Source organism: Argopecten irradians, chromosome 12 (genome assembly GCF_041381155.1).
Source record: "Argopecten irradians isolate NY chromosome 12, Ai_NY, whole genome shotgun sequence".
Lineage (NCBI taxonomy): Eukaryota > Metazoa > Mollusca > Bivalvia > Pectinida > Pectinidae > Argopecten > Argopecten irradians.
In genome coordinates, this window is record NC_091145.1 from 11,853,967 (window position 1) to 11,881,200 (window position 27,234).

Here is a 27,234-nt window from a genome sequence, read left to right on the forward strand (position 1 = left end):
ATATACGTATACACGAGGTATTTTTAACTATGCAAATCAACCCGTTCTATTTTAAGAATTCTTTACTAATTGATTATGGCGTAATTATCTTCATTGGGAAAAAACCAAATGAAGAACCTTTCATAAGGGATGTTAATGTATATTTTAGCAAAGTTTGGTGAAAGCATAATGGGACTTTAATTAGGTATAAAAAGCATTTTCTTAGAACACGAGAACAGCGTTTATTGACTATGATTCAAACAGTAACCAAGGGAAAACATAATTAAACAATTGTACAGAAACAGTGCGGCTTCCATACATTGTCAGATGCCGATCGCGACGACACTGAGATTACAAATTCACTGTCAAATTCTTAGTACAGAGCCTTTATGGCAAGTATACTTTCAGAAAAAAAACCAGTTAATGATAAATGTAAATCAAGGTCTTGAGTTAACTCTCCACACATGTACAAACGTACATCATATATAGGTACAAGAAAATATTATCATACATATGATAATGTATGTCATCATTGTACCGAGTCAAACTAAAAATGTGTACTTGTGCCGCTATCGGTGGCGATAATTACAGGGGTTAGTAGTAGTAATCACTAGTATCACAAGCGTATACAGGTACAATAGAAAGGAATCAGAGTTACCGGGATTGCCTTCACAGAGAAATAATATTAATGAAAAATATATCAACTCCGCTTTGTGAGTGACGAAATAATCAAAGATAATTTGTGAATGTTATAAAATTACTTTAAGGTGTTCTGTTAAATAATTAAACGGTAATTTCGGGCAGAGATGCAAAGATATATGTATAAAAATTATTAATATTTAGAAAGATCGACTTAAGTTACTATATGTAATGGAGTTCAATTCTGGTGGCATGTTTCATTCTTCTTTCAAACACAGGTACATAAAGTACCAAGGTGTAATCAAAGCTCCCCTAACCCCTGATTGGCCTTCATGTATGGTTGCGCGTGATGACGCAAGTGTAGTGTGTTACTGCACTTACATTTACGTCTGTTTCCTTCGTTGGTGGGTGGATTGGAGGTGACATTTCATAGGATACACCTACCAGTGATTGTTTCCTTGGGAGTCCCGTTTATGTAAGTTGTAGTATCAGTGACTACTCGACGGTGAACTGACGAGTAAGCTTGAAATATGATAGATTATGCGTTGGGAATTTTATTACAAATTACAGATTCTAAATACACTAAACACACACAAATTATTTTCCAAACTCAAGTCATGTTTGCAAATTCTAATATTAGTTTATTAATTTATTCACTATAATGAGAGTTATTGGTTTTTGGTGTCAAATTTATTCCCATTATTTTTATATACATGCACAATGCTGTCATGTCATTGAGCCACGAATATGGTATGTTATCAATGTCAAATATGTAGTTCTTTATTTGATTTCTATTGCAAATTGATTTATGGCTTACTTTGTGCTATGAAATTGTGAAAGGGTAGTAGTAATCCACACTGGGTCAGGACTATCAATAATCGCCCCGTCATTTCCTTTAATAACTTAAGCGTTATGGGCACTTATTGGGTCGAATAAGGTATGTGGTATACTTATTCCCTACATTTTTATTTCCTATCAACGATAAATTTTTCATATCCAAATTAGACCCATCCATCTAATTAGACCTACTGTTAACATTTCCCTCCAAATGAAGGGACATAACTCTATATTATTTCTGTACCCAGGCATATCGCGAGTTTCAGTCCAGCGTCTGTCTAATCTAACATAATTTTTGTTACCGTATATCTTTTAAATGTGCCATTGTCCAATTTACCCTCACACAAACCGAATAAAGATATGTAGTACTAATTAATGCGTTATGTTAATTGAAGCATGTATTGTCGGATAGGAACACAATTATTCAATATTAAAGATGCTTCACCGGCGACATAGCATTAATGATATTCATCATTTTAAATATTAAACAAATTCTTTATTATTATTATTATTGTGACACATGATATAAAAAGATCATAGTGGATTTTAGACACTGTGGTTTGTAAGGACGAGGTTCATATCAGATGTCTATAATATTTGTATAACAAATAACGCTTAAAATTAAAAGTACATGTATAGCGAAGTGTTTATACAATGTACATGTCCATTCACTGGTTGACGTAATAAGATTGCAATTATCTCCCTTTTCTTACAGTATTTTGTTACCACGATTGCACACATGTTGCCCCTTTCATGGCCACGTACAATATATAAATACATGTATATATATAATCCTGATTGACCATCAAAGGGGATATGTGTTAACTAAGCGGTTGTAGTAAAAGTATATAATCATGCACTTTTTCTGAGGAACCGTAAGAGTCAAAATAAAAAAAATGAATGTAATTAAGGAGATTTATTGGCCACAATTTTTCTTTGTGAGAGGTTTGAATTGTGCAGTAAAGGTGTGTTATAGGAATTATTATTTTGTTTACGATATATATATCACTATAAGTGCTTAAGCAGATATATGTATTTAATTTTAATATGATAATATGGCTATACCTTTCCGAATCAAAAATATAATGAAACAAATATAACAAAGGAAATTATATATTGATTGTCTAAGATAAGATTACAACACCAAACAAACGCCAGATTCCATACGTACATGTAATCTATGCACAGGTGTTCGTTTCTAATATAAGTATAAGTATAATACTGGGTCAAGGTCTATAACTCGGCCGGCCATATAACACTACCCAATTTCAGAAAAAGTATGATTATTATCCAACCGTATAGGATAGAATAATAGAAATACTCTCAATCGACAGCCAGATAATTTATCTTTAATTTGGTATATGATACAATATATATCATGCCGTATAAATGTCACTAGGTATCCAGAAACATCGGAAAACAGCCAGATTTCAACTGGTCGGACACTGTGGTGTCCTCCGATAAACCATCCTCGATACTCCAGGGCTTCCGATCACTTACGATCTCTACACCCCTGGACTATCTCACAGTGAAATTGAAGGCAGCTCAGCGGAAAACATTTGACCAATCACGGGCTAGCAAATATTTCATTTGAAGACTACAGAGAGAGCGACGCCTAACATCAAAGCCACAGAGTCAACCACAGTACCGTTAAATACGGCTCTTTTGATGTACATCAAATGACTAAGTTACCTGTTCTATTCTGTTGCCTCCAGTTTTACTATGAGATAGTCCAGGGGTGTAGAGATCGTAAGTGATCGGAAGCCCTGGAGTATCGAGGATGTTTCTCTATAAACACGCTAGGGCTCTAATGGGTAGTTCAAAAACCACTGCATGTCAACACTTCAGCTTCATAGGAATTAAAGTTTGGTAAAAAACAAACTTACCGGTATGTTAGTGTTTATCTATGTACCATCCATTTGCGCAATACAGCCTTTTGAAATTTCCGATTGAAAAAATGTGTGTCTCTAGCCGTCATGTTGATATGTGTGTAGTACATTTGTTTTCTCGGCGTTGATTGGTCAATTAATTTTCGAGAGCCAATCAACGCCGACAAAACAAATCTACTGCACACATACTTACATGACGGCTAGAGACATAATTTTTTTCAATCGGAAATTTCAAAGGGCTACGTTAGGCAAATGGATGGTATTTATCCAGGGATTTACTAACCGGTAAGTTTGTTTTCTACCAAACTTTCATTCTTATGACGCTGAAGTGTTGACATGCAGTGGTTTTTGAGCTACCCATTAGAGCCCTGGCGTGTTCATCGGAGGACACCACAGTGTCCGACCAGTTGAAATCTGGCTGTTTTCCGATGTTTTTGGATACCTAGTGACATTTATACGGCATGATATATATTGTATCATATACCAAAATAAAGATAAATTATCTGGCTGTCGATTGAGAGTATTCCTATTATTTATATCCTATACGGTTGGTTAATAATCATACTTTTTCTGAAATTGGGTAGTGTTATATGGCCGGCCGAGTTATAGACCTTGACCCAGTATTATACTTATACTTATATTAGAAACGAGCACCTGTGATCTATGCAACAGTGAAAATTCATTTCATTTCGCTGTTTTGGCCGTCTGAAAAGCCGTAACATTTGATTTATTTTAATTAAAGGGACAATTCAGTTTAAGAGTACATAAAAATTTGCATATATATCGGAAACAAACCAGTTCTATTAGAAATTATATTAGTTGGTTTTACTGTGATATGCCAGAAAAGCCCACTGCAGTGAAATGTATGTGAAATGTTAAAACTCGTTTGCTGTCCGGCATTACAAATTGTGATCGGACATCTTGTATGTCGAACCCTGGCCCTTGACCATGTAGCTAGTGAAGAATTTTTTGTCTAGAACGACTCAAATCACTCTTACAGTAGTGTGTTTACGTTTTTAGGTGTGCATGTTCTTGTCTAAATATAATTTCACCAACTCCTCAGTAGTTATGTATTGCATTTGATTTATGTACATGACTTTGGCTCGGGTATGGGTACAGCGTACATGTTGTTCCTGCTTAATCGTGTTGATCAACGATTTGGAATTTCAACGGTATAAATCAAAATTTTTATTAATGTCGTGAAATTTGTCAATATTTCTTGTTATATGTTTCATAAGGAATATAGAACAATAAATTTAGGTCATATTTTGGTTCGTGGTTATATAACAGAATTAGGCTCATTGAATTGTCCCTTTAAATTGTTCAGATGAAAAAATAACGTTTGCGCCTCTTCAAAATTACTAATCACCTTCGTTTCGCTCAGGTGTAAGAGATTCCATTTTTACTCGACAGCCATAATAAATGCATGTCATGTAAATGCTCGAAAATCATGCAATAGCAATATACTTATCAGGGAATTATTCATTCATTTTACTTTTTACGTATATTCTACCCGTTCGCCGTCACGCCTCGAGGGGTGTACATATTATACTATAATAGTCTATGGTCCAATGAGTCAAAGATAAACAACTATATATAGGGCTTTTCCTTTCTGGGGAACAACTGGTTCGTCCGTTTGTGAATGTAGTTATTTCAAGTATAAATCCCGACGGGCCTGCAGATATCGATATTGATACAGGCCTGTGAGGGCTTTGTCAAGGCTCGTCTGAAAGCAATATAAAATCACCAGGTCCGCCTTTAATTCATAAACTATCAACTAGGTCCAACCAGTCCAACCGTATAAACGAAAACGGTCTTAGCCTTATTCTTCATTTTCAATGTCACGCTCGACAGGTGATACTTACACTCACACAGCCTTTAAATTTGTCTCTATTCGAGTACCCTGTCGAGCTCTGCAGTATAGTAGTGGGTCCTGTACAAGCATGACTGACAGGATACAAATCTAAAGGTAGGTAAATATGTTGTGATTTTGTAGATGTTACGTAACTTGTAATGTTTCGTTGGGAAGATATGAAGTCATACTCCCTTTCCCTACTGCACGTTCTATCTTTATCAAATGTTCATTTGAAAGATAAATTTTTAGGCGTGTAATACAATTTTAGTGGTAAGATTCATTCTTGATCATTTATCTGGCGAAATGTTTATAAAGTGTGTAGCGGGAATACATGTATATATTCGGCTAGTATTCGGAGGTCCAGGGTTCGATTCCCGGTGTGGCAGCTAAATTTTATCCTCTCCTGCTACAAGTAATTATTGTCTGTCGATTAGTACCACCTAGTCTGCTACAACTAGCATTTTTTTTGCGTAATATAATTTATTTCATATATTAGGAATTTAAAAAAAATAATTAATAAAAAAAATGATAAAAATATCTTTGGCAGGTTTAGCGGACTAAGTATCACCTTCCGGTGATTGTGACGTTTTACATGTATTTTGAAGTGAATTATGGCGTCACACTCATAGAATGGTGGGATTAATTAATTGCATATTGTACTGTGATTACGTAGTTTTGGTATCTAGAAAACAACAGTATTACATCAGTGTGCACGTTGATTTGTAAAGTGGACAGGTGTATTTCAACCCTTCTGTCAGATTTTTTCTAGTCAATACTCGACATGCCTTGTGTTGGCAACCAAGATCCTACAATATACCTACAATTATATTGTAATACCTCTGTGACACACCACTAGTACAATGAGACTCTATAAAACTAACCTTCAAGGGAAATTTGGCTGTTTATCTGTCCATGTTTAATCCATTCTCGATATTCCAGGGGTTACTATCAACGCTATATATATAATGTCATTGATAGTTACCCCTTGAATATCGAGGATGGGTTGAATATTTTTTCATTATTCTTGAAGGGTCAAACGTGTTTTTCAGTGACCACACCGATATAATTGTGCGTCCTGATGCGTGTAGAGACTATTCAGTGATACACTGAGATGAAATGACTATTTAATTCATGGTAGTATAAGAGGGTTATTCGTTTTGATCCAAACTATTTATACATATCATCGATAACTTTAAACCTTTACATATCTTTGAATGTATGGATTCGTGCGCATAACGCATGCAGGGAATACGTTATACGAATACGCAAATATATATCAATGATGATAATAATAATTGAAGATAAAATAAATCTTTTAAAGAGGATCCACCTCTAGCACATATATGTGTCGAATCAGCACAAAAATACATATGAAATTATTTATTTACTTTTGGTGTATGATCAATCAGTACTTAATAATTCCATATAGGGCATAGTGCCGTGGATTTTTTTGCGGGACACAATTAATGGTCATTCTAGAAGTATGATAGGAAGGTCAAACTTTTCAAATGTGGTAATGGTGTAAAGTAAGTAACTTTTGTAATTGATGAAAAATGATAATTCGACTGCTGCAGTTTTTGTCAGCGCAATACAGATCAGCAGTTTTTGTTTTTGTCAGCGCAATACAGATCAGCAAGCTAACCCCATTACACCTTGTCAACTGCCCAATATCAATGTGTTTCTAAACGGTACAGGCTGGTGTCTACTGATGTCAAATGGATAGGAAGGCCAACTGGTTCGTTTACATAAACTAACAAGCCTCAAGGCACTAAAGAGAAAGACATATTTGATTAGAATCGGTTGAATATTTACCCGATATCGGACCTATCGGATTTTGTGATATATATATACATGAATTGTTTGCCGACGACATTATGTTATACATTGTATTGTAAGACAAGAATATCAATATTCCCTTTTCAAGTGTCCCATTTGGCGCCCCGTAGTCACATATGTGTACTACAAAAGGTCTTAAAAGAAAAGGGAAAAAAGGAATTTGGAAATTTTAAGGCGAAAAATTCCGTATTCTAGTCCAATGTTTATAGAGGATACTCGTTATTTCTTTGATGAATACCAGTTATATTTCATCGATGGCGTGGAAACTTTGATATTTTTACGAGTGCGAAGCACGAGTGAAAATATCAAAGTTTCTATTTCACGAGATGACATATTACTTGTATTCATCAAGAAACAGGGAATATTCTATTAATTACATTTTTACGTCTCTATTCTAGGTCTAAACTACGTCGACTAATAACAGTCTACTACATGTATTTCAATCAGCCGCGTTGATTTAGTTCCACATATATATGTGACACATATTTCGAGATTACATAACACAGGGTATTCTAATGCAACATATTTATGCTCCAACAATTCAAAATGCCACAAATATTTTCACCATAACCCGCATATTTCACTCTGAAAAATGAAATAAATACAGTCTCCCAGATTCACAAATGCATTATTTTTCTTAGCTGCTTAAATCAGAAAATGCTACAATTTAACAGGCCATCAAGTCATGAAAATCCGAGAAAGAAGTTACCACATAGAAATAGAGAATATCAGTGCACACGAGTATTGGTTGTCGGATGTAGCTATTTTGTATTTCTGCAAGGCGAACAGATTTCTTACAGTACATTTTCTTAGTGTGATATGAAAAGGAAAACATCTATTGCTTGTGTCGCATGATTCTTAACACATTCCAAGTTTGTTTATTCAATTAAGATTATCATGTGTGTTTTATCAAATCAAACGAATTAAAGATAAATACCGGCACAACGCCGGAAATGCTAATACTAAATAACACACAATGCGAGGATTGATTGCTGCTCTTGATTTTGCTAAAAGATCATTGAATGCCAGAAGACTTATATATAACAACGCAAATGCCTGACTAAAAGTGTCCATTTAAATTACAATGATATTAACAACAATTCAATCATTGTGTACTACAATGGCTAATGTCACATATGAAAATCTTACATTTATTCATGACATGTTCACGGATTAATCCTTTACTGTAAAATCATTTTGATTACATATATGCACTGATATATGTATACATTACACAATGAAAACCAACCACTTTTACTTAAATGAAAACACAACTACGCTTCTAATCCCCAAATCAAACAGACTGACGAGCAAAGCCAATAATTAGTTTAATTTGGGTAGCATATATCCAATACACCATACACTGTGTATTTTTAGAATCCTATATCTAGCGTGTGTTATGTTTGGTGGTTAAGAGTATAACTTGCAATTGATTTCTGGTCTTTTGTAGAGAGCTTGGCGTATACGGAGGAATGTCATTGGGTGTTCAAAAACGTGTTGCGCGAATGGTGATTCTATATAAATACGTGTTTTAGTTAAAGATTGTTAACGTTGCGAAATAGCAAGATCTTTATTACAAGGCCATACTTTGTGCCTGCTCCGTTCTCATTAGAATGACAGAACACGAACACAACAACATGCAGGTATGTATTGTGAAACTGCTATTTGATAATTTAACATGTTTAATGTACATTTGGGTTAGTCATCACAGCATTTGTACAAATGTGTAGTATTTTATTCTATTAGATCTTCAATTACGTATCTGATAACATGATTCAACTTATCCTCCGTTCACTATCTTAATCTTTTAAGCCTAGAGCATGCCTATACTTGAATGTCATCATTAAATCACGTATTTGAGACATTTTGAACGTTCAATGCGGTGAGAAAATCCAGTAAAAATTGAAATTGACAGACAGACTAGCAAGACAGAATAGCGGTGGCATACGATAAGTTTGATAAATTTCATATCACATAGTCACGAGTGTAAGATTATATTTATTCACAACTTTTATTAATTAGAAATATAAGTAAAACTTTAAATTTCGTCAATATGTAAAACAGTAGAAATCCGGCTCAGATGTGACGTTTCCGTCTACTGAGACGATCATGCGACGTCACATATAGGTTATGACGTCAAAACTGCATGTGACGTCATGATAGTTTTATTACACATGTGTCTTACGATATTTATGACATGGTCGTATGACATGGCTGGATGGGCCAGTTATGTAATAAAAACAGTTTGGTGTCGTATAGCCGGCTATTTTCATAGGATGATGTTTTCGCGATTTTGCGGGTCACCGACGTGATCTCGAAATTTTGACCGTGAGATATCAAGAATTGGTTTAATTAAGGATTAACTTGAATAATTTTTATGTTATGGAGACCGTGTACTCTAAATAAACCGCGAAGCGGTTTATGATGAAGTACACTCAGATTTTTGTGTTATATCTCCATAACATAAAAATATATTCAAATTAATCCTTATAATTCAATTTACTAAAGATAATCTCTTCAATATTCAAAAATCATTTTGGGACTCTTTTGTCTATGAAATCATTACGCCGTCATCTTAGCCAATCAGAAGCAACGTTATAAACGGCGACGCCATTTTTTCTTATGGCTGATAAAGTAAATTTTTAAGCCAATGAAAATGCTCGTAACAAGCAAAATTGAATTATTGTTAGAAATATTTCGTCCAAATCGCAAAAATTTTGACAGGCAAAGAAACGTCCAAACGGTATTATAAATGATGTAGTAGTGCTATCTGTATCTATGGTTTAAGATGGAGTTGTAACATCAAAAAAATGCAAGATTTAATGTTTAATTTCTGAACGGTATTAGAACCAGCGTTAAAAAAATGTTCAAAGATTGAATCTGTATTGTTTTTGCATGAAGTGACTGATAATTGTAGTATAAACGGTATGCCAACAACATTTGAGATTTAAAATCATCACATCCACTCTACATTTACATATTGAAAATTAACAGACAAGCCCATTAGTTATTTTTTATTTTAAATTGTTATAATTATTTTTTATCTTAAATTGTTTTTGTAATTCTTTTATATTCAATGGGTCCGACACAAGTTATCCAACTTATATGAAGCCCTCTCGTTTAAAGTTCCAGTGGTTAAAAGTGCCATAGTCTCCTCGGACTGTGTAACTTTCTATAGTCTATATGTTGAGTATTGGTGACATATACCTCTCGGTGAAAACTATGTAATTAGATACTCTCTACTTATGCTTTAATGTCAACAATGGGCACTAGTCAACGACAAGGTGCGTGTAGAATATATATCTCTTTATAGATGACTGGTCCTCATGTCAAATAGATCCAAATCTCAGTCTAGGTTCACCTACCTTTACCTGAACGCCCTTTACTTTTGATAAACGTCTGTGACTAAATATAAGCTTTATATAGACGGATGGTTTTATATGGCGTACCCGGTTTGAGAATGTGAGCTGTTTTAAAACTGACGACATACATGTGTTTTTTAGCTTGTTTGCTGTTAATGTAAATATGCTTTTCGCTTAACTATACACATTTGAAAAGCTATATACTTCTCGGATGAGTTGCATTACTTAAAGGGAGTGTCGATTTGAAGATTCAAATGTTTATAAAACGATCATCCGGTTCGACTTTTCTCATCTGAGTTCGAGATGGTAAGAATATCCACCTGTTTTACGTGTGATTTTTTTTCATGTATTTGTACAGTATGTATATGCAGTCTATATATCCACTTTAAAACTTGTGTTGTACAATTGCTATGTATGCAATTCACTCGCCCTTGAAATTTCACTTTGGACTGATCTAATCTATGGTAATACGTTAACAATTAAACTACATCTACACATTAACTCAACTTAAATAAGAATTTGATTCTATCACAGATGTGGCGCAGGCTAAAGGTGTCACTACTACGGCGAGGTGTCCTGAAGACGGTCATACTCATTATCCTGACTCTTATGATCGTATACGTATACAATCATCCAGGTATATTACGACTAACTAGATAATTCAGGCACTTATTTAGGCACTGCTCTACATTTCCATGTCATCAAACAATAAATGAATCGATAAATATGTAAGATTAAAACGATATTTCCGTGAATGTACTTTGTCCATTTTTGACATATTTCTTTATAAATACCGTATTTTCTAAATTGGAATATACACATACTACCCATATTTGTTGTTAATTCATTGTAATAATGATTCCATTGTTTTCTATCATACATACAAGTGTAGTACTTGTTCGTTATAATGATTACCTCTCGTATTTTCGCTATGCAGATTTGTTATCATTACAATTGTCTTTCGTTGGCCTTTAATTTTTTTTAAAAAATCTAGGCTGTTGCCCTTTTATCAAAGATGTATACAATCGAATTTGCGTTGAAAATATTAAACAATTTTCATATGGAGAATTGACTTGCAGTCGTTTTCATTTCAAAAATTGCCAGAAGACGTCGAGGCATGAGAGAACCAATACTCTTTCATATGTGCATATGAGAAATAGGTATATTCTATCCTCAGGATCACAAAATGATGCAAAACCGTCAGCAAGCCTCGGATTTTACGACATTTTGTGACCGTCGGGTAGAATAGCCCAATCCTTCATATCCACATATGAAAGAGTCTTATAATATAGATAATCATCCCAGCACTAATTGATAGAGATATAAAACTTAATTCACTCTAACTTCTATTGCAGACAACTCCTCGACAGAAGTGATAGAAACTCAGGTAGGTGTTGACTATGGATAGAAAAACACTGTCTAACACTTCTTTAATCATTTTTGAATTTTTGTTGTTTTTGTTTTATTTTTTTTTTCAATTCTAAACCTTTTTATATCTGAATACCATTTTAAATCATGTGTGTAGTTATCAAATTATATATTATTTTTGCACAAGTGCTTCTCAGGATTTTCGTTTTGCTATAAGGATACGTAGACCTCAGTATACTAGAAAGCACTAGACCTATTCTACTCGTTAAATTCTTATATTTCAATAAAAAATAAAACATTTATTCGTTTGTTTAAATTATTACTTCTATAATAATTTGACGTACTTCTTTATTTAGGCAGATGTTAATGGTCAACAATTAATGGAAGATTTTTCGACAAGTAGAAGTAGAAGAAGCCAGGTGTTAGACGAAGCTTGTCGTCATAAAGCAAAAGGGAGTGTCGAGAATCTTGCCAAAACACAGTTTGATCACATCATAGTGAACGATAAATACAAGACATTGTTTTGCTACGTGCCAAAGGTGGCATGCTCACAATGGAAAAAGGTGTTTTTGATGATGTCTGGAAAAGTTAATGACTCGAGAAAGTTAGACGAATATACTGTTCACACAGTTTACAGTCATTTTCTGCGATATCTCAGTTCATATCAACCAAATGAAATTCTTCACAAAATAAAGCACTATAAAAAATTCATCATGGTGCGGAATCCACTAGAACGATTAGTATCTGCTTTCCAGAACAAATTCCACGGAACTGGCCAGAAAAATTATAAATTTGTTGAGATAGGAATGCAAATTGTGCGTAAATACAGAAAGGATTTCACAGAACCTGTTACAGGTCGTGACGTCACATTCGAAGAGTTCGCCTCTTACGTCATAGATAACCCGGAAGGAGTACGAGATGAACACTGGAGGTCAATTGTAAATTTATGTAGCCCCTGTCAAGTCGGGTACGACTTTATAGCCAAGCAGGAGACTCTTATGGAGGATGCTAACCACATCATGTCACAAATGGCTCCACATATTGCATTCCCAGCTAAACCAAAAGTGTATATGAAATCAAACACTTCCGAATCCATCTCGTATTATTTGTCTCAACTTCCGCCAAGCCAAGTTCATAAACTTTTGGATATCTACAAAGACGATTTTTCACATTTTGATTACTCATTTTCGAAATATGTGAAGGATATATTCTAACGGGCTAGATAGTTAACTTCATTATCAACATTTTAAACATTATTGCATCATTTTTCACTTGTTATTCGGTGACTTCGTGTATCAATTTGAACAATGTAGTAAACGTCTTGATATATTTCCGGTTGTAATGCTCAAAAATTACATAGACTCTACCCGTTCGTAGTGATTTTGGTTGAGTTCATATTGAATAAAATTACATGCATTGATCGTTAGGCAAACATGCCTGGAATTTGTTGAGATTTAATCAAATAAAGGTGTATGCTTATAATCATTATAATAAATGCAAAATGAAAGTATTGTGTTTCTGTGTATAGAAAATAATAAAGACATTATATAGAGATTGAATGTATTTTTCTAATTTTCATAGCGGCTATGAATAGCAGAAGCTATAGCGTTAGCGCTCCACGGAAGATATGTATATGGCTTCTGCTATTCATAGCCGCTATGAAAATTAGAAAAATAGGTCAATCCATATATTCACATTAGAATAATTTATGAAAATAAAAATTATTGAAAGGTTCTTATATTATATTTAATATTATGACACCCATATACGACGAGAAACGAGATTAATGGAACAGCTGGATGACAAAGTCGTTCAACAACGTCGTTCAACAAAGTCGCGTTTCCACGCTTCCCTTCCGGTCAACCTTTTCTTTTGCAAATGACAAACGATAAACAAGAAATACAGTTAAAATAAGACTTGATTGCCTTATTACAGTAAACCTTAGTTGATTCTATAACAAGAAACAACGCATTAAAGATTATACATTAAAATATTGTGGGGGACTATTTTTTTATTGATATGAAACTGGCATGATATTTAAATTCAGCTCATCGATGCACGAAAATCGTTTTATTCATAGTGTATTCATAGTGTTTTCATAGTGTATTCATACGCAAATGTTTGTTTTTCGTCAGTTGGTTGATTCATAAAGTGACGAAACACTCAGAATGTAAATATATTACATAACGATACATTCACTGTAAACTTTTTTTTTTTCGTTTTCCTCTTCACATTAATATATAGATAAAAGCAACCAATTTTACATTGAAATATGATCCATTAACAATGTAAACTGAATGGAACTAGAACTAGAAATGCTACGACAAAATCATCAGATATATGTTACCGTAAAGCAGGTTATTTGCGCGGGTCAATATTCTTGCAATTCAACTAAAATGAAAAATAAAAAGAAGATTTTTCAACATTCTGAACGGGTTTTACGCGTATATGTAAAATGTTCATCCATTTTCCGGCGAAATCGCAAAAATATCACCTCCCGCTAAAGCAACTGGTTATGACATAGTCAAATCTTTTGACAATCACGGTGGAATACATCATGTGTCAGGTCATTTCACTACAACATCACGTGACATTGAAAACTCTTCTTCGTGGTAAATAATAGTTTGTCTTTTTGTTCGCTGAGTCAGCAAAAATAGATTGACGAAGAGGCTTTAATATAAACTAGAGAGCTCCACTCCATTATCGGTATTGAATGGTGAAACTGACCCACTTCCTTTTATTTGGTACCGTTGGTTTGTTATTGTGTTATTGATATTTGTGTGATGTTTTATATTATATCCAGTCATTCTATTTCATCACGCATTTTGCAAATCTTTCGTCCAGTTATATTCTTTTCCGGTAGATTTCCAATAACTGACCGATCGGTTGGTAGCCACTCCTCGTGCTCGAAAAAGCACGCGTTTCATTCAATGTCGGGACAAACATCGTTGCATAAACAAAAGCAAAATGCAAAGTCACGTGCGGTATCCGGGTGGCGAGCCGTCCATTAGATGACAGTTTCACAACAAATACACGTCCGCTCTTACATAGAGAATACACGGTTAGTATCTTACAATACAAGGTTTATTTTGGTGCGAGACTTAGGAAAGCCGAGATGACGAGGCTTTGCCGCTCGAAGCGAGTCATCTCGGCTTTCCGTGTCGAGCACCAAAATAAACCTTGTATTGTAAGATACTAACCGTGTATTCTGTTTATCCTGCAACCATTATGGCATTCAAAACGAAAGCAAATTGACAGTTCCTTACTTTGTTTCGCTCGAAGCGAGACGATTCTTTGATGCGGAGGTAAAGATTCATTCACTTAACCGAATGAGAGTGCACTCCTTTTTACTGCCGTGGGAAATAAATAAGCGCATTCACAAACAGTCACCGTAATTCTATTCAGTGTGATATATCACTAAAAGAAAATGAAAATACTCAAATAACAATAAATACCCATTAAAGAATTACTTAACAATACATACCTTTGTCATGAGCCAAGAAAAAGACGGCACCGCCATACGAGATTTTCGATATCGTAAAAATGACGTCATTTCGGTGAATGTGACGTCACGTTTTAGCGGGACTGAATGACGTTTCATTCACCGGAAGGTTCAAGTTCTGGGTCAAGTTAGAAAAAGTGCCGTCAGATATGGAACAAATTCACGTGATCGTATTGACGGATAAAGCATATCGTATTGACGGATAAAGCACAAGTTTATCCGGCAGTAGTTATCGGTCAGTATGTGGGACAGTTGCAGGATAAAATAAAGTATTATGTTGTCAGTTATTTCTCATAACAGATGGAGGTAAATGCTAGTAATAGGGTTCACGACGAAACATATTTAGGTACTTCTTGAAAATGCTTCGTTATAGCAACACGCCAGAAGACTATCTCATTATTTCTAAAGTATAGGCTGTCGTAGGAGGACGCATAAAACCTCACGGGAATCTACTATGATTACAACCGATAATGCAAACGAACATGACGTATTTATCAATCAAACCTATCACTGGTATCTATATAGTTGGCCGTCTGTAGCAGCAGAGCTTCGAGGTGTTGATATTACGACAGTGATAGTTACCCCTGGTAGATTGAGAATGATATAAATATGATTTACGATCGATAATAAACCACATTGTACCACGCTAAGAATCATCTCCTTTTCATACCGAATGGCATCCTCGATACTCCAGGGGTTCCGATCACTTTCGATCTCTACACCCCTGGGCTATCTCATAGTAAAACTGGAGGCAACAGAATAGAACAGGTAATTTAGTCATTTGATGTACATCAAAAGAGCCGTATAACGGTACACTGTGGTTGGCTATGTGGCTTAGATGTTAGGCGTCGCTCTCTGTGTAGTCTTCAAAGGAAATCTTTGCTAGCCTGTGATTGGTCAAATGTTTTCCGCTGAGCTGCCTTCAATTTCACTGTGAGATAGTCCAGGGGTGTAGAGATCGTAAGTGATCGGAAGCCCTGGAGTATCGAGGATGACCGAATGGAGTCCATATGAGCAAGTTCTAATATTTGCTATTTTTGCAAGTTACATTTCATGACGTATTCATATCCTGCGAAATTGCGGAAAATATACTCCATGCGAACATTTCCGTATAGACTTTAGTTAGTATACGTAGCTAACATGGAATTCCCCTATTTATTCAACTTATCAAGCAGCTTTGATGCGCCATTACACTACATTTATATCAGCATTTCCACGCCCTTCGTTGAATTAGTCCAGCAGGTATGTCTTTTAAACTCTTATTACTAGATCATTTTGGATCTGCTATTGCAGTGTAAACCAATATGCATATGTATGTTCAGGTCCCAGATACGTTTGTATCAATTAAATATTTCCGGACGCTCAAATTTTGCCTATCTAGAATATAAAGGGAGCATGTACCATACTTTATTTGATAAAGGTAGTCTGTACAATATATATATATTGCATTAAGCAGCTGATCACAATGAAATTATAACAATATGTATTATGACCTCATTAACTTTCGTTTAATGCGCGTTAATTATTTTTAAATACACCAGACACACTTAATGACATTGGGAATTCCAGAAGTTGTATATAGTAATGGCATATGTGTAGCAGATACGGTTCACTTTAGCCCAAACGGCTTAAGCGTTTCTGACGTAAACAGTCTGCATCACAAAGACTATATCTATTTTGGTTATTCCAAACTATCATGATAGTTAATTACATTTTTTACATATACTAAACGTTCTTTTTTTATAAATGGATTTCGGCCAACTTTTATTTTGAATTGTTACATGTAATAAAAATATTTAACGATATTAGATAGTAGTGTTCTTGTTACTGTGTACTTATTATTTATCTCATTTTGTCTGTTTTATTTTTACTTAAGACTATTTCAGCCTGTTATAGCCAATGCAAATAGTTTGTTTAGATAAACTTTGCGAATTAAACCAAACGATAATTTTTGTACTTATCAAAGTCACACTATTTTGTTAATTAATTTTTTAATTTAAAGGCCCACTACCTTACCGAAACGGCTTTTAATTTTTAAAATGGGAATGTAAAACAAGATCGATAATTTTGTAGAGTCTTAAAAATTATTAACTTACCGTTAATACTACATTAATCATCACCTTCTGAACAATTTGATTGTAATAAATAAAATATTTATTTTCATAACGCGGGTCGTATTATGATTCCCGCCGTCATCCTAAATACCGCGCGGTAGTTGACTATCACTGCGCCAGACGGCAAAACAGCGAATTGACTCTCCACCGTTTTCATATATTACGCAGTAAATCTTGCATATGTTTGGTGTCGTAACCTTATTTTAGGTCATCGGTATGCATTTTCTGATGTTATTAATGTTTTTTAAGAAACCTTTATATTTTGCTCCGGAAAGGTAATGGGCCTTTAAGTATATGAAAGATGTGATATAAGGGTAAGGAGTGTTTTAACGAATCACGAGGCAAATTAATTGTTGACAGAATGTGTTATTAAACAATATGTGTGAAACTTTGTGAGTTGTCTCTCTTATATAGAATCCTCATAAACACTACTGTATGTAGTCGGCATTACCCCCCTTTGACCAGTTGGGACTGAGTGTAACCATGCAATAAACGTGCAATCACCCTCGGTATTCCAGGGGTTGCTATCACTGTCGAAATATCCACTCCTGGGATCAGGGGAAATACAAATCTGACCAATTATAGAGATGCTCAAAAATTATCATCAGGCTAAAGAGGAACAATCTGAAAACATTATAGTCAGTATCCAACGACTGTATACAGTCAGAAAGTAGCTTGTCCAAATAACTTATTCTCATATAGTATCACAAACCAAGGAAGGGTTATTGCACAAACTTTTCAAACGCCTTTTGCTACTATATGTAACTGGGAGTTCCAAATTTGTTACAAAATCATTATGATAACATATCCAACTCACAGTTGTTGACCGTCATACCATTATTTAGCCCGAGATACTCTGGCCCTGAAACAAGACTTAGACATTATGATAGATAGATGTCTGGTTTAGGGCCAGAGCGCACTGCTATATCAAAACGTGGAATAAGCCGACACCGTTTGGTCATCTCCGATTCAGACTGCTTACAAAATATTACTACCGCGAATTGCCACTTACCTTGGTCTTTTCCACAAATGAATGAGTTCTCTACTCATAGCCATCCATTTTATCACACAAGCACGTTATTGACTGGTTGTACCGGTATGGCTACTCTGATGGTTCCTGTATTTTAGCATGATGTAGCATGATGGGCTGCATTTTGAAGAGTGTTGTTTCGAGGCTGCGTTCAGGTGATATTTGAATGACCTATACATAACATTCATACTCTTTTAGTATGACAACCTCACCTTACCTTTTCATTCATCACATCCTCATCAGTATCATTCGGTGTCATTGATTTTTCTTTCAAAATCATATATCTAGACTCATTTGGTGCAGTTTTGATGAGACTGATGCAATGTGTTTGGTTTGAACACAAGCTCTTCACAACTTCGCTAGACAGATATGATTCGGGTTAATGTCCTCCTTGGGTATGAATAGATATAACTACTCTGAGAGCACTTTCGACCTCTCAGTCGGTTTTTCAGTCTTTATATCATTGTTTTAAACACAAACCAGTGCATCCAGTAGACCCTCGAGAGTATGTTTTTGACTCAAAACTCAGATTTGAATCTTGAGTTTGAAGGCCAAGTCTATTTTTTTTATATGTTTTGACTCTTCATATTTCTGATAAATGGATATTTGACTCCTGCAACTGCTTAAGGTCAAGGGTCAACTGGACGCTCTGTAAATGTTGTAATAAACGAAGACAATATCACGTGATAGAAACGACGATGAAACTTACTAGTTAAGCCTTTATCTTTACAATTTTTATAGTACATATCATGACGGATTGTTTTAGATCAATCAATCTAGCATGTAACAAAAACAGCATTCTGACGCGCTCATCGACCCCTATATAAAGCATTTGAAACGTCAAAAAATGCAAAGTTAATTTACCTGCATTATCAGCTTTAAACAGCAGCGAAGATATTAATTGTTTAGGTATACACATGTAATCTACTGGAGTCTTGGTGTTAATCCTCGTTGCAATACAGCATAAAATCTTTAATGTTATGCATACAAAATACTATATCTGTTCATTCACAAATGCCATTCTTGTGCTGTCATGCAAGTGTCGAGGTCCCAGCGAGAATACAGTGATATTGCAAGATATTTCTCGTGTTTTCTAAATCAATTTTATTTAATAAATCTCTACTTTAAAAAAGGAAAAAATGCGCTGGCATACATACCAACGTGTTGTAGTATTTGTCTTTCCTGACATTAAAAAATACCTGAGATTTACAGTGTCGGAAAAAATGCGGAAGTTTAGATATTCGATACATTTCAAATCTAGCTTTCTCACACGCTTCATAATTTTATCAGTAAACCTACTAGGGTTTTAGCAATGTCACGGTGACTTTTGTATGTGGTAATCGACAATGTTAAATGATTCGTTGGCTGTTTAACCTAAATGTAGACAATGTCATTCTGTCTGAAAAATGAACATAAATGACCTGTTTATCTACGCAAGACATGCTTGCCTTGTGGCCATGGTAAATGTCCAAGTGGACTGACTCGGTGATGCTTCTATACCTACATAATGTAAGTATTTCACTGCATGTGATAAGTTCACAGCATTTCACCAGGGCCATAGCGGCCTGTAATTATCCGAGCAAACCCCTTTAAAGCTTTACCCTCACTGAATTACTTATCACAATTATTTTGATAATATGTCAAATATAGAAAGAGATTGTGAGTCAATGATTTGCACACGGTACAAGCTAAAAGGCACACTGTACGCTTTGTCTAATGTATATTATGTTGCCTTTACAGAATTTGACTTTGTACCATACCAGAGGTTTCCAATTCGAATTAGTTTTCGATTGCACAAATTCCCATGTGGTAAGTCATGTTTCCTTTAATCTATCTAACTCAAATGTCGATCACAATGTCCATGCCAAAGGGAATTAGTATCGTTGTTACATTAGAGATGTACTTAAAAATAGATAATTATGCATCAAAGGATGTAGTTTGTTTTACAATTGTATTACATGCATGTGTATATGTAAGTTCTAAATAAAGATTTTCAACGTTTCGGTGGCTCATGCTGTGAAGCACGCTTGCCAATTATTTTATTGAAGCTTAATTATATAGAGTAATCGGAATTTCCTAGACATTATTCTTTGATGTTATCGTTAAACGGAAATCACTCCGGATGTCCGCATTATACATGGCGACAACTTGACACGTGTATCAAATCTCTTAAATTTATCGACCCGGACAAGTTTTTTCAAGCATTGGCGCGCACAATTGAACACAATTATGTACCGGATGTTTTGTTTGGCAAATTGAGCATCGACGTTTTAATTTAACTAAAAACTCTCCCAAAATTGTAAATGCAAAGCGAATTATTAATAGTTATAATTTTGTAAAATCAAGATAAAGAAAAGACAAAAGTTTTCATATGTAGTTTAATCATCATTTATATTCAGTAACATTTGTTTCAAATAAATGATTCAACTTTTCAATTATTGAACTCTTGAATATATTAACAGGTAACAGAAATGTTCAAATATCTTGTCCATATAAGAGTGTAAGAAAAATGCGGAAGTTAGCATATTCCATCGTTTCTCTATCAAATTCGTGCGGGGTCTCAACTCACCTCTCTCACGCGTATACACCTTTAGTCTAGTAACCGAGATATTTTTACAACAAAGCCATCATATACAACCCAGTGACCTTATTTATCACATAATCTGGCTCACATCCAGTGATTTCGTCCGGGTAATATTTCTCCACATGTCACTAGCTAGTATAATATAAAGAGGAATGTTTTTTAATTGGCTGGAACATTATGACGTCACAATTACCGTCACTAAAAATGACGTGACACCAGGATTCGGAGACATATTGGAAAAATGGCGACCTCCGCTGGATTTTATCAACGTATTCCATGTATGAAGTTTCCTTTTGAACTGAGTCATTGATCCTAATAATGACACAATTAGATGTCTAAGCGATAAAACATATTCTCTTTAGCCTATCAAACGCAATTAACAGACAAGCTGTCCTTGGTGTCGTTGTTACTGTACATAATTTGTTTAGTTTTACGTCCTATTAAAAGCAAGGGTCATGTAAGGATGTGCCAGGATTGATAGCGGAGGGAAACCGGAGTAATCGGCGAAAAACCACCTCCAAGCAGCCAGTACTGGCAACTTACCCACATAGAATTCGAACTCGTGACTTTAAGGTGGAGGGCTTGTGGTAATATGTCGTGACATCTTAACCACTTAGCCACCGCGGCCCCACTTTAGATAGCGAAAGTCCTGATGAACTTAAAAGGATAATTATGCATTAAAAGATGATAATAGTTGTATTATGTAAGTATTAATCTGGTCTTCTTTATAAAGGTTTTAGTGTTAAGATCAGTGAATCAGTCATTCATGCTGTTAAGTGGCCTTGTCAGTTATTTTTCCCATGTAAATTTATTTTAGCTTCATTATTTATAAAAAAAAAATCGGAATTTCCTAGATATTATCTTTTGATGTGCGTAACACGGAAATCAGGCAGGAAGCATCAGAAATGAAGACAAGATCTCGCACATATATTGACCTAGACATATCACTTAAATATCTTAATCAAAAGTACGGCATAGTGTCATTTGTCGTGCCCCTTATTTACAACAAATTAAATCGACCATAACTGAGTGTTCGCTTAATCTGAACTTTTGATACATAAAACCATCCATGACTGTTTCGTATAAAAGTATTCCGAATTTGCATATTACAGAGTTATCTGCACTTGCGGGTAGGTATTGATTGTGACGTCATGTGTTTGGGAGTGTAACGCCATACGTTTCGAAGAAAACGACGTGAATTGCGCTCACGAAATAATGACGTAACAATCGATACCTACCCGCAAGGGAGCTAACTCTGTAATATGCAATGACGGAATAGTACTACTATTTTCTATTTTTGACTTTCTGTCATGACTACAATGAATAATGACTACTTATAACTACAATCGATAATATTTTTTTTCATACTAAATACGTCTTTCTGATTGCCGAATTCTTTTACTTCATATTTCTATGAAGAAAACATTCGAGAATGGCGCGAAAACCCGACGTTATTGTGACTTTACAAAAGAGACCTCGACGTTGCGTATTAATTTGAAAAAATACAATCCAATGGCAAATCAGTGAACTCGTTCTTTTCGACGTATCAAGTAGTCTGAAAAAAAATAATTGAAAGCATTGATGTCACTAATTTTTAATTTAATGTGGAATAATGTCGGCATTACAAAGGCTCTTTTCTGTATATCAGTAATTAGATGAAACAATTTTCCATTTGGATGAGAAGCTATGGAATGGTTTGAGAAAAGAAGTAAACACGGGAAAGTAAAAATTTTAGGAATGAAGAAGTTTATATGACATCTAAAATCAATAACAACATTAGGATTTTAAGTCTGTTTATGATTACGATTATCATGGCAATGAGGATGTTTATTGTCGGCTGTATGTTATATAACAATCTGCATTAGACTAATGCAAAGCTAGTGACCACTGACGGAGTCGGGACTAACTCAGTAGTAACAATATCACTTAAAAACATTTTAACTTATTTATTATTTACTAGTACAATCATATCCACTAGTTTAACAGCTAAAACCGCTTTATTTTTTTAAGATAAAGTTATTAATCTAGTTTCGGAGGTGAAATGGTAATTATATCGTTACTTTACAAGAAATACGATCGGTAACTCAATCTGAAGGTGACATACTGTAATTTATCCTCTTCCATGGAACTCTTGTTGCAAATTTTATTGATAGAAATGGCTTATAGTTAATTTAGTAATTTTGATGTCGATGTGCAATGTTCTACATTATAATGTAAGCACATGAATGTTTAGCATGTGTATACAGTGGACCCGCGATAATCCGGACGCCGGTAGTCCGGAAAACTCACAATCCGAACGGAAATGTCAGGGAACGGATTTCCGTAACGTTATTTATACTCACTAGTGGTTTTCTATAGGAGATCAAACTTCAGTGTTGTTATTGAGATACGCATTATATGTTTAGCCACACGCTTTTAAACATGCAGTTTGAGCTTGGGTACGGGTACGTATGCTGTAGATACCTTACTTGTTTCGCATGCAGAATATATCGCTATGAGTATCGGATACAATAAAGTGAGATAATACTCACAAAATTAATAAGAATTTTAAATGTATGTGAATCTATTCGAATTCATCGCCTATGGTATAAGATATAAAGGCTACGGCACATGCCATTTACACGTGTGTGACATTGTGCACGAAGTTAGACGTGAACGGGCGCGTGGTTGTTACAAACGTCTGTAAGTCAGAAAGCAAAGACTTGTAGAAATGGTCATTAAAAACACACATTATACAAAATAACAATTATATGAGTTCATAAAATGTTCACAACTATTTGTTATCATAGTTTTTTTATGCCAAGAACGTAGATGATATTGATCCTTTGTTAGGCAATTTGCCGTACGATAGATCAAGAGTGGGATACGTAGCTATATGCATACATAGTACACAATTAACAATGGCTTTAGGTTTCGTATTTTGAAGAAGAAATACGTTTATTCAATATTTTTAACGTAATGATATAAAAATACCTATAAATCATAACAAACGAAGTATTAATTATGATACACGTATATTACATAAAAGCCTATCATCGATTACAAGGTCAAGGGGAGTAACTCGTACGTGCCAATTTAATTGACTAAGAACACGGAATTCAGCAGTCCGGAAAACTCGTAATCCGGACGGTTTAGACTGGGAACGAAGGTGTCCGGATTATCGAGGGTCCACTGTATATCCTTATACCAGACACTGAAGCATCCTTAAGCTTGTCGGACACTCTTATCATGCTTCTATTGTGTTACTGGATTATATATATAATAACTGGAATTCCGTAATGAGCAGTCTTTGATGTTTGTCATGTAAAAGGAGCGGGTCGGTGTGACTTGTAAGTAGTGTTAAATACGGTCTCTGTCACTCAGCTGACGGAGCATGCTTCTTTGGCTCAGTCGGTAGAGCCGTAGATTTCCATGCCGGAGACCCGGGTTCGATTCCTGGTCGGGGCACTCGACAGGAATGTGTATTTTCCCTGTTCTTCTACAGTCATATAACGGAAAATGTTCCGGAAGTTCACAAATATGTATGGAGTTAATTCACTATATGTAGCACATCGTGAATTTATGACCAGGACATATAACGTGAATTAGATATCACCACTTAATAATAACTACATGGCTGACATCATCAGCTACTTATAAAATATATGCATGATATTATACGCTATGTCACAGTTTAACAATAAATATTCAGTCTGAAATAAGTGTTTGCTTTTTCTCCACTTTTATGGAACAAGTCTTGTATTGTTAATTGGCATAAAAAAATAACTAAACGATTTGTGTCAAAATGTCACAGATATCCTACATACTTATGTATAAATGTTTCATTGTATTAATTGTGCCTATGAATTAAATTCGCCCCATGAATAGGACATGTGTTTAATGCCTGTATACTTAACCACATTATTTTATTCTTAGAGAATAATTTTACACTAAGTAGAATATTGGTGTCATCATTAAGTAAATCAATACGGGGTAAACCATTAACATATGGATACAGGGACTTGGTAATTTAGGGTATGCTGTGGTGGCATAGTGGTTAAGATTACCAGACTTAAGAATTACCACAAGTCCTCCACTTCTGGATCCCAAGTTAGTACCCCATGCGAAGCAGATGTCATGGACACACCACTGGTCGGTGGTTTTCCTCCGGGGACTCAGGCTTTCCTCCTCCATTTAAACTCTGTACGTCCTTTTTTAAAATGACTCTAGCTGTTATAGTACAAATGATATGACGCTAAGCAAACGAAACTAAATGTTTTCGCATTGTATCATAATTGTAACAAAGTTTGCTGTATTTTAAAATACTGTGATAGCGTATCATGTTTGGTGTAATTTTTACATTTTGACAAGGAGACACAGCATACCATAGTTTCCTACATCACGCAGGTTCACACCACAGGCATCAAATCGCATAAAATGAACCTACGTGTTGACAGGACATTATACATGTTATACATCATACTACCAAACCAAACACAGAACTTCACCTTCAGTTTTGTCGAGTGCTTAAACACTACCATTTTTATGACAGCCATTTAAAAAGAGTAGTGCCATTTATTTGAACCTTGAAAAACCCAATGAATATTCGGCTACGTTTCTGAGCTATTGATATGCGTTTGGTGCATTGAATGCTTCTAAATGGAAATGTGTCGTTTGGTTTTACGACAAGCTTTTAGCGAATGACGGCCTTTTTGTGTAACTAACTCTCCCTTATCAGGACAAATTGGCGGCAAATTTTCTAATAAATGTGCACGTGATTAGCAGTAGACGTGTTGAAAACTACAATTTTATCTTTCTTAGAGATATTGACCATGATACATACAATACTTAAAGGCCTTTGGTGTTTTATTTACTGTGTTTAATGAAGGTTTTCAGTGGTTTCTTATAGACTTACAATAAATATCTGTTGATATAAATATACAAAACAATTTTTTTCTAATTGAATTAAAATATTGATTTCTAATTTAGTCTATATACAGGTGAAGGAAACATAGCTTTATATGCACACCGTGCTAAATGATAAGTCGTAAGTACCTAAAGAAATGGTTTTTCCTTCTTACACAACACATACTGGGTTTTCCTCAATTCTTCTGAGTCAGTACACTATAGTGTATATTGTACATACTATATAATAACCAGCAGATTTAAGGTAAGTAGTTTACTATGATTATCTCATACGTGTGATGTTTAGTTTATGTTTATACTCTGTAAATATATCTTACTAAATCATGAGTTAGACTTTTAAGTTTAAGTTTTTTGTGATAATTTCACGACTAGCATCTCCGTATCGCTGATGTTACACGTGTGAAACTGAACGTGTGTATATGCAGCGAAGGAGATATATATATTTAGTAACAAATGTACAATACCTACATTGATGGTAACTGGATGTAAGACATATTATGTTGTGCATTGCCCTTCAAAACTGTAAGGTTTCTATAAATTTGCTCTAAATGGCCTTTTAATAATACAAAAAACTGAAATACGTTATTAATGATTGTGATGATAATGTACTCCATATAATACGTAATCAAATGTACATGTATATGGCATTGAATTTTGTATTTTGTTATATAATTGTATGTGAATATTGCAACAATATGATAATTACACAGGCAATTGAACAAAAAAGTGAATTTCATTCACGTAAAATTCACGTGAAGAATATAGCCTGTGTACTGAGATAGAAGAGCTAAATATAGGTAATGTGCACATGTAACTTGTCTAAACAGCCAACCAGAAACTGACACATTTAAACAGATCAGTCGATATGTTTCGGTTTTGGCGAAATTAAATATATGTGTCTATATGAAGTAAAAACTAAATGCAAATAATATGCTAGAGCATATCTTGTGATGTCTGTGTGATTTCTAAATCGATTCCGCTATAATTGTACACAGTATTAGATATCGTCTAAAATAAACTAAATGTAGAATATATTTCATTATCAATTATTTTTATCCTTATAGGCTATGACTTCATTATATCAAACCATAAAATTTACCAGTTACACCAACAATTTTAGTTCGAGGCCATCTATTATGTTCATTTTTTGGCAGTATCTGTTCTGTGTGTAGGATAATAAGGCGACTAAATATTGTACCTTTTTCTCCCTTTTAACTGACTTTCACTTCCTAACAGCTCCCTTGATACCGCCCCACTTTTGGCCTTACGTTGATAAGGAACGTTCGCTCACGTGAGGAATGCTGTGGGCTCTGTCCTCTGGCAAAGACATACAC

General features: G+C 34.7%; 2 protein-coding genes across 5 annotated transcripts in view; both read left to right on the top strand.

Moving 5' to 3' along the window:
• The first annotated feature begins 5,166 nt into the window (after nucleotides 1-5,166).
• LOC138336225 (carbohydrate sulfotransferase 14-like) lies at nucleotides 5,167-13,822 on the top strand. Of its 3 annotated transcripts, XM_069285618.1 has the most exons (5): nucleotides 5,167-5,313; nucleotides 8,486-8,678; nucleotides 10,932-11,034; nucleotides 11,753-11,784; nucleotides 12,122-13,821. In XM_069285618.1, exons 2-5 carry the CDS (start codon nucleotides 8,649-8,651, stop codon nucleotides 12,977-12,979), a joined length of 1,023 nt encoding a protein of 340 aa, XP_069141719.1. In that variant the 5' UTR covers nucleotides 5,167-5,313; nucleotides 8,486-8,648; the 3' UTR covers nucleotides 12,980-13,821. The 3 variants fall into 3 exon arrangements, with proteins under 3 accessions (XP_069141719.1, XP_069141722.1, XP_069141720.1); XM_069285621.1 differs by lacking the exon at nucleotides 8,486-8,678 and having other exon boundaries at nucleotides 5,189-5,313; nucleotides 12,122-13,822; XM_069285619.1 differs by lacking the exons at nucleotides 5,167-5,313; nucleotides 8,486-8,678 and adding an exon at nucleotides 9,734-10,703 and having other exon boundaries at nucleotides 12,122-13,822.
• Nucleotides 13,823-16,443: 2,621 nt separating this feature from the next.
• The window catches only part of LOC138336522 (serine/threonine-protein kinase TBK1-like), a 63,284-nt gene continuing 52,493 nt past the window's right edge, over nucleotides 16,444-27,234 (top strand). Inside the window, exon 1 of one of the 2 annotated variants that reach the window (XM_069286032.1) lies at nucleotides 16,444-16,509. The gene's annotated coding sequence lies outside the window, so the exon portion shown is untranslated. The remainder of the gene's footprint in view (nucleotides 16,510-27,234) is intronic. The other variant, XM_069286034.1, reaches the window with a different exon arrangement.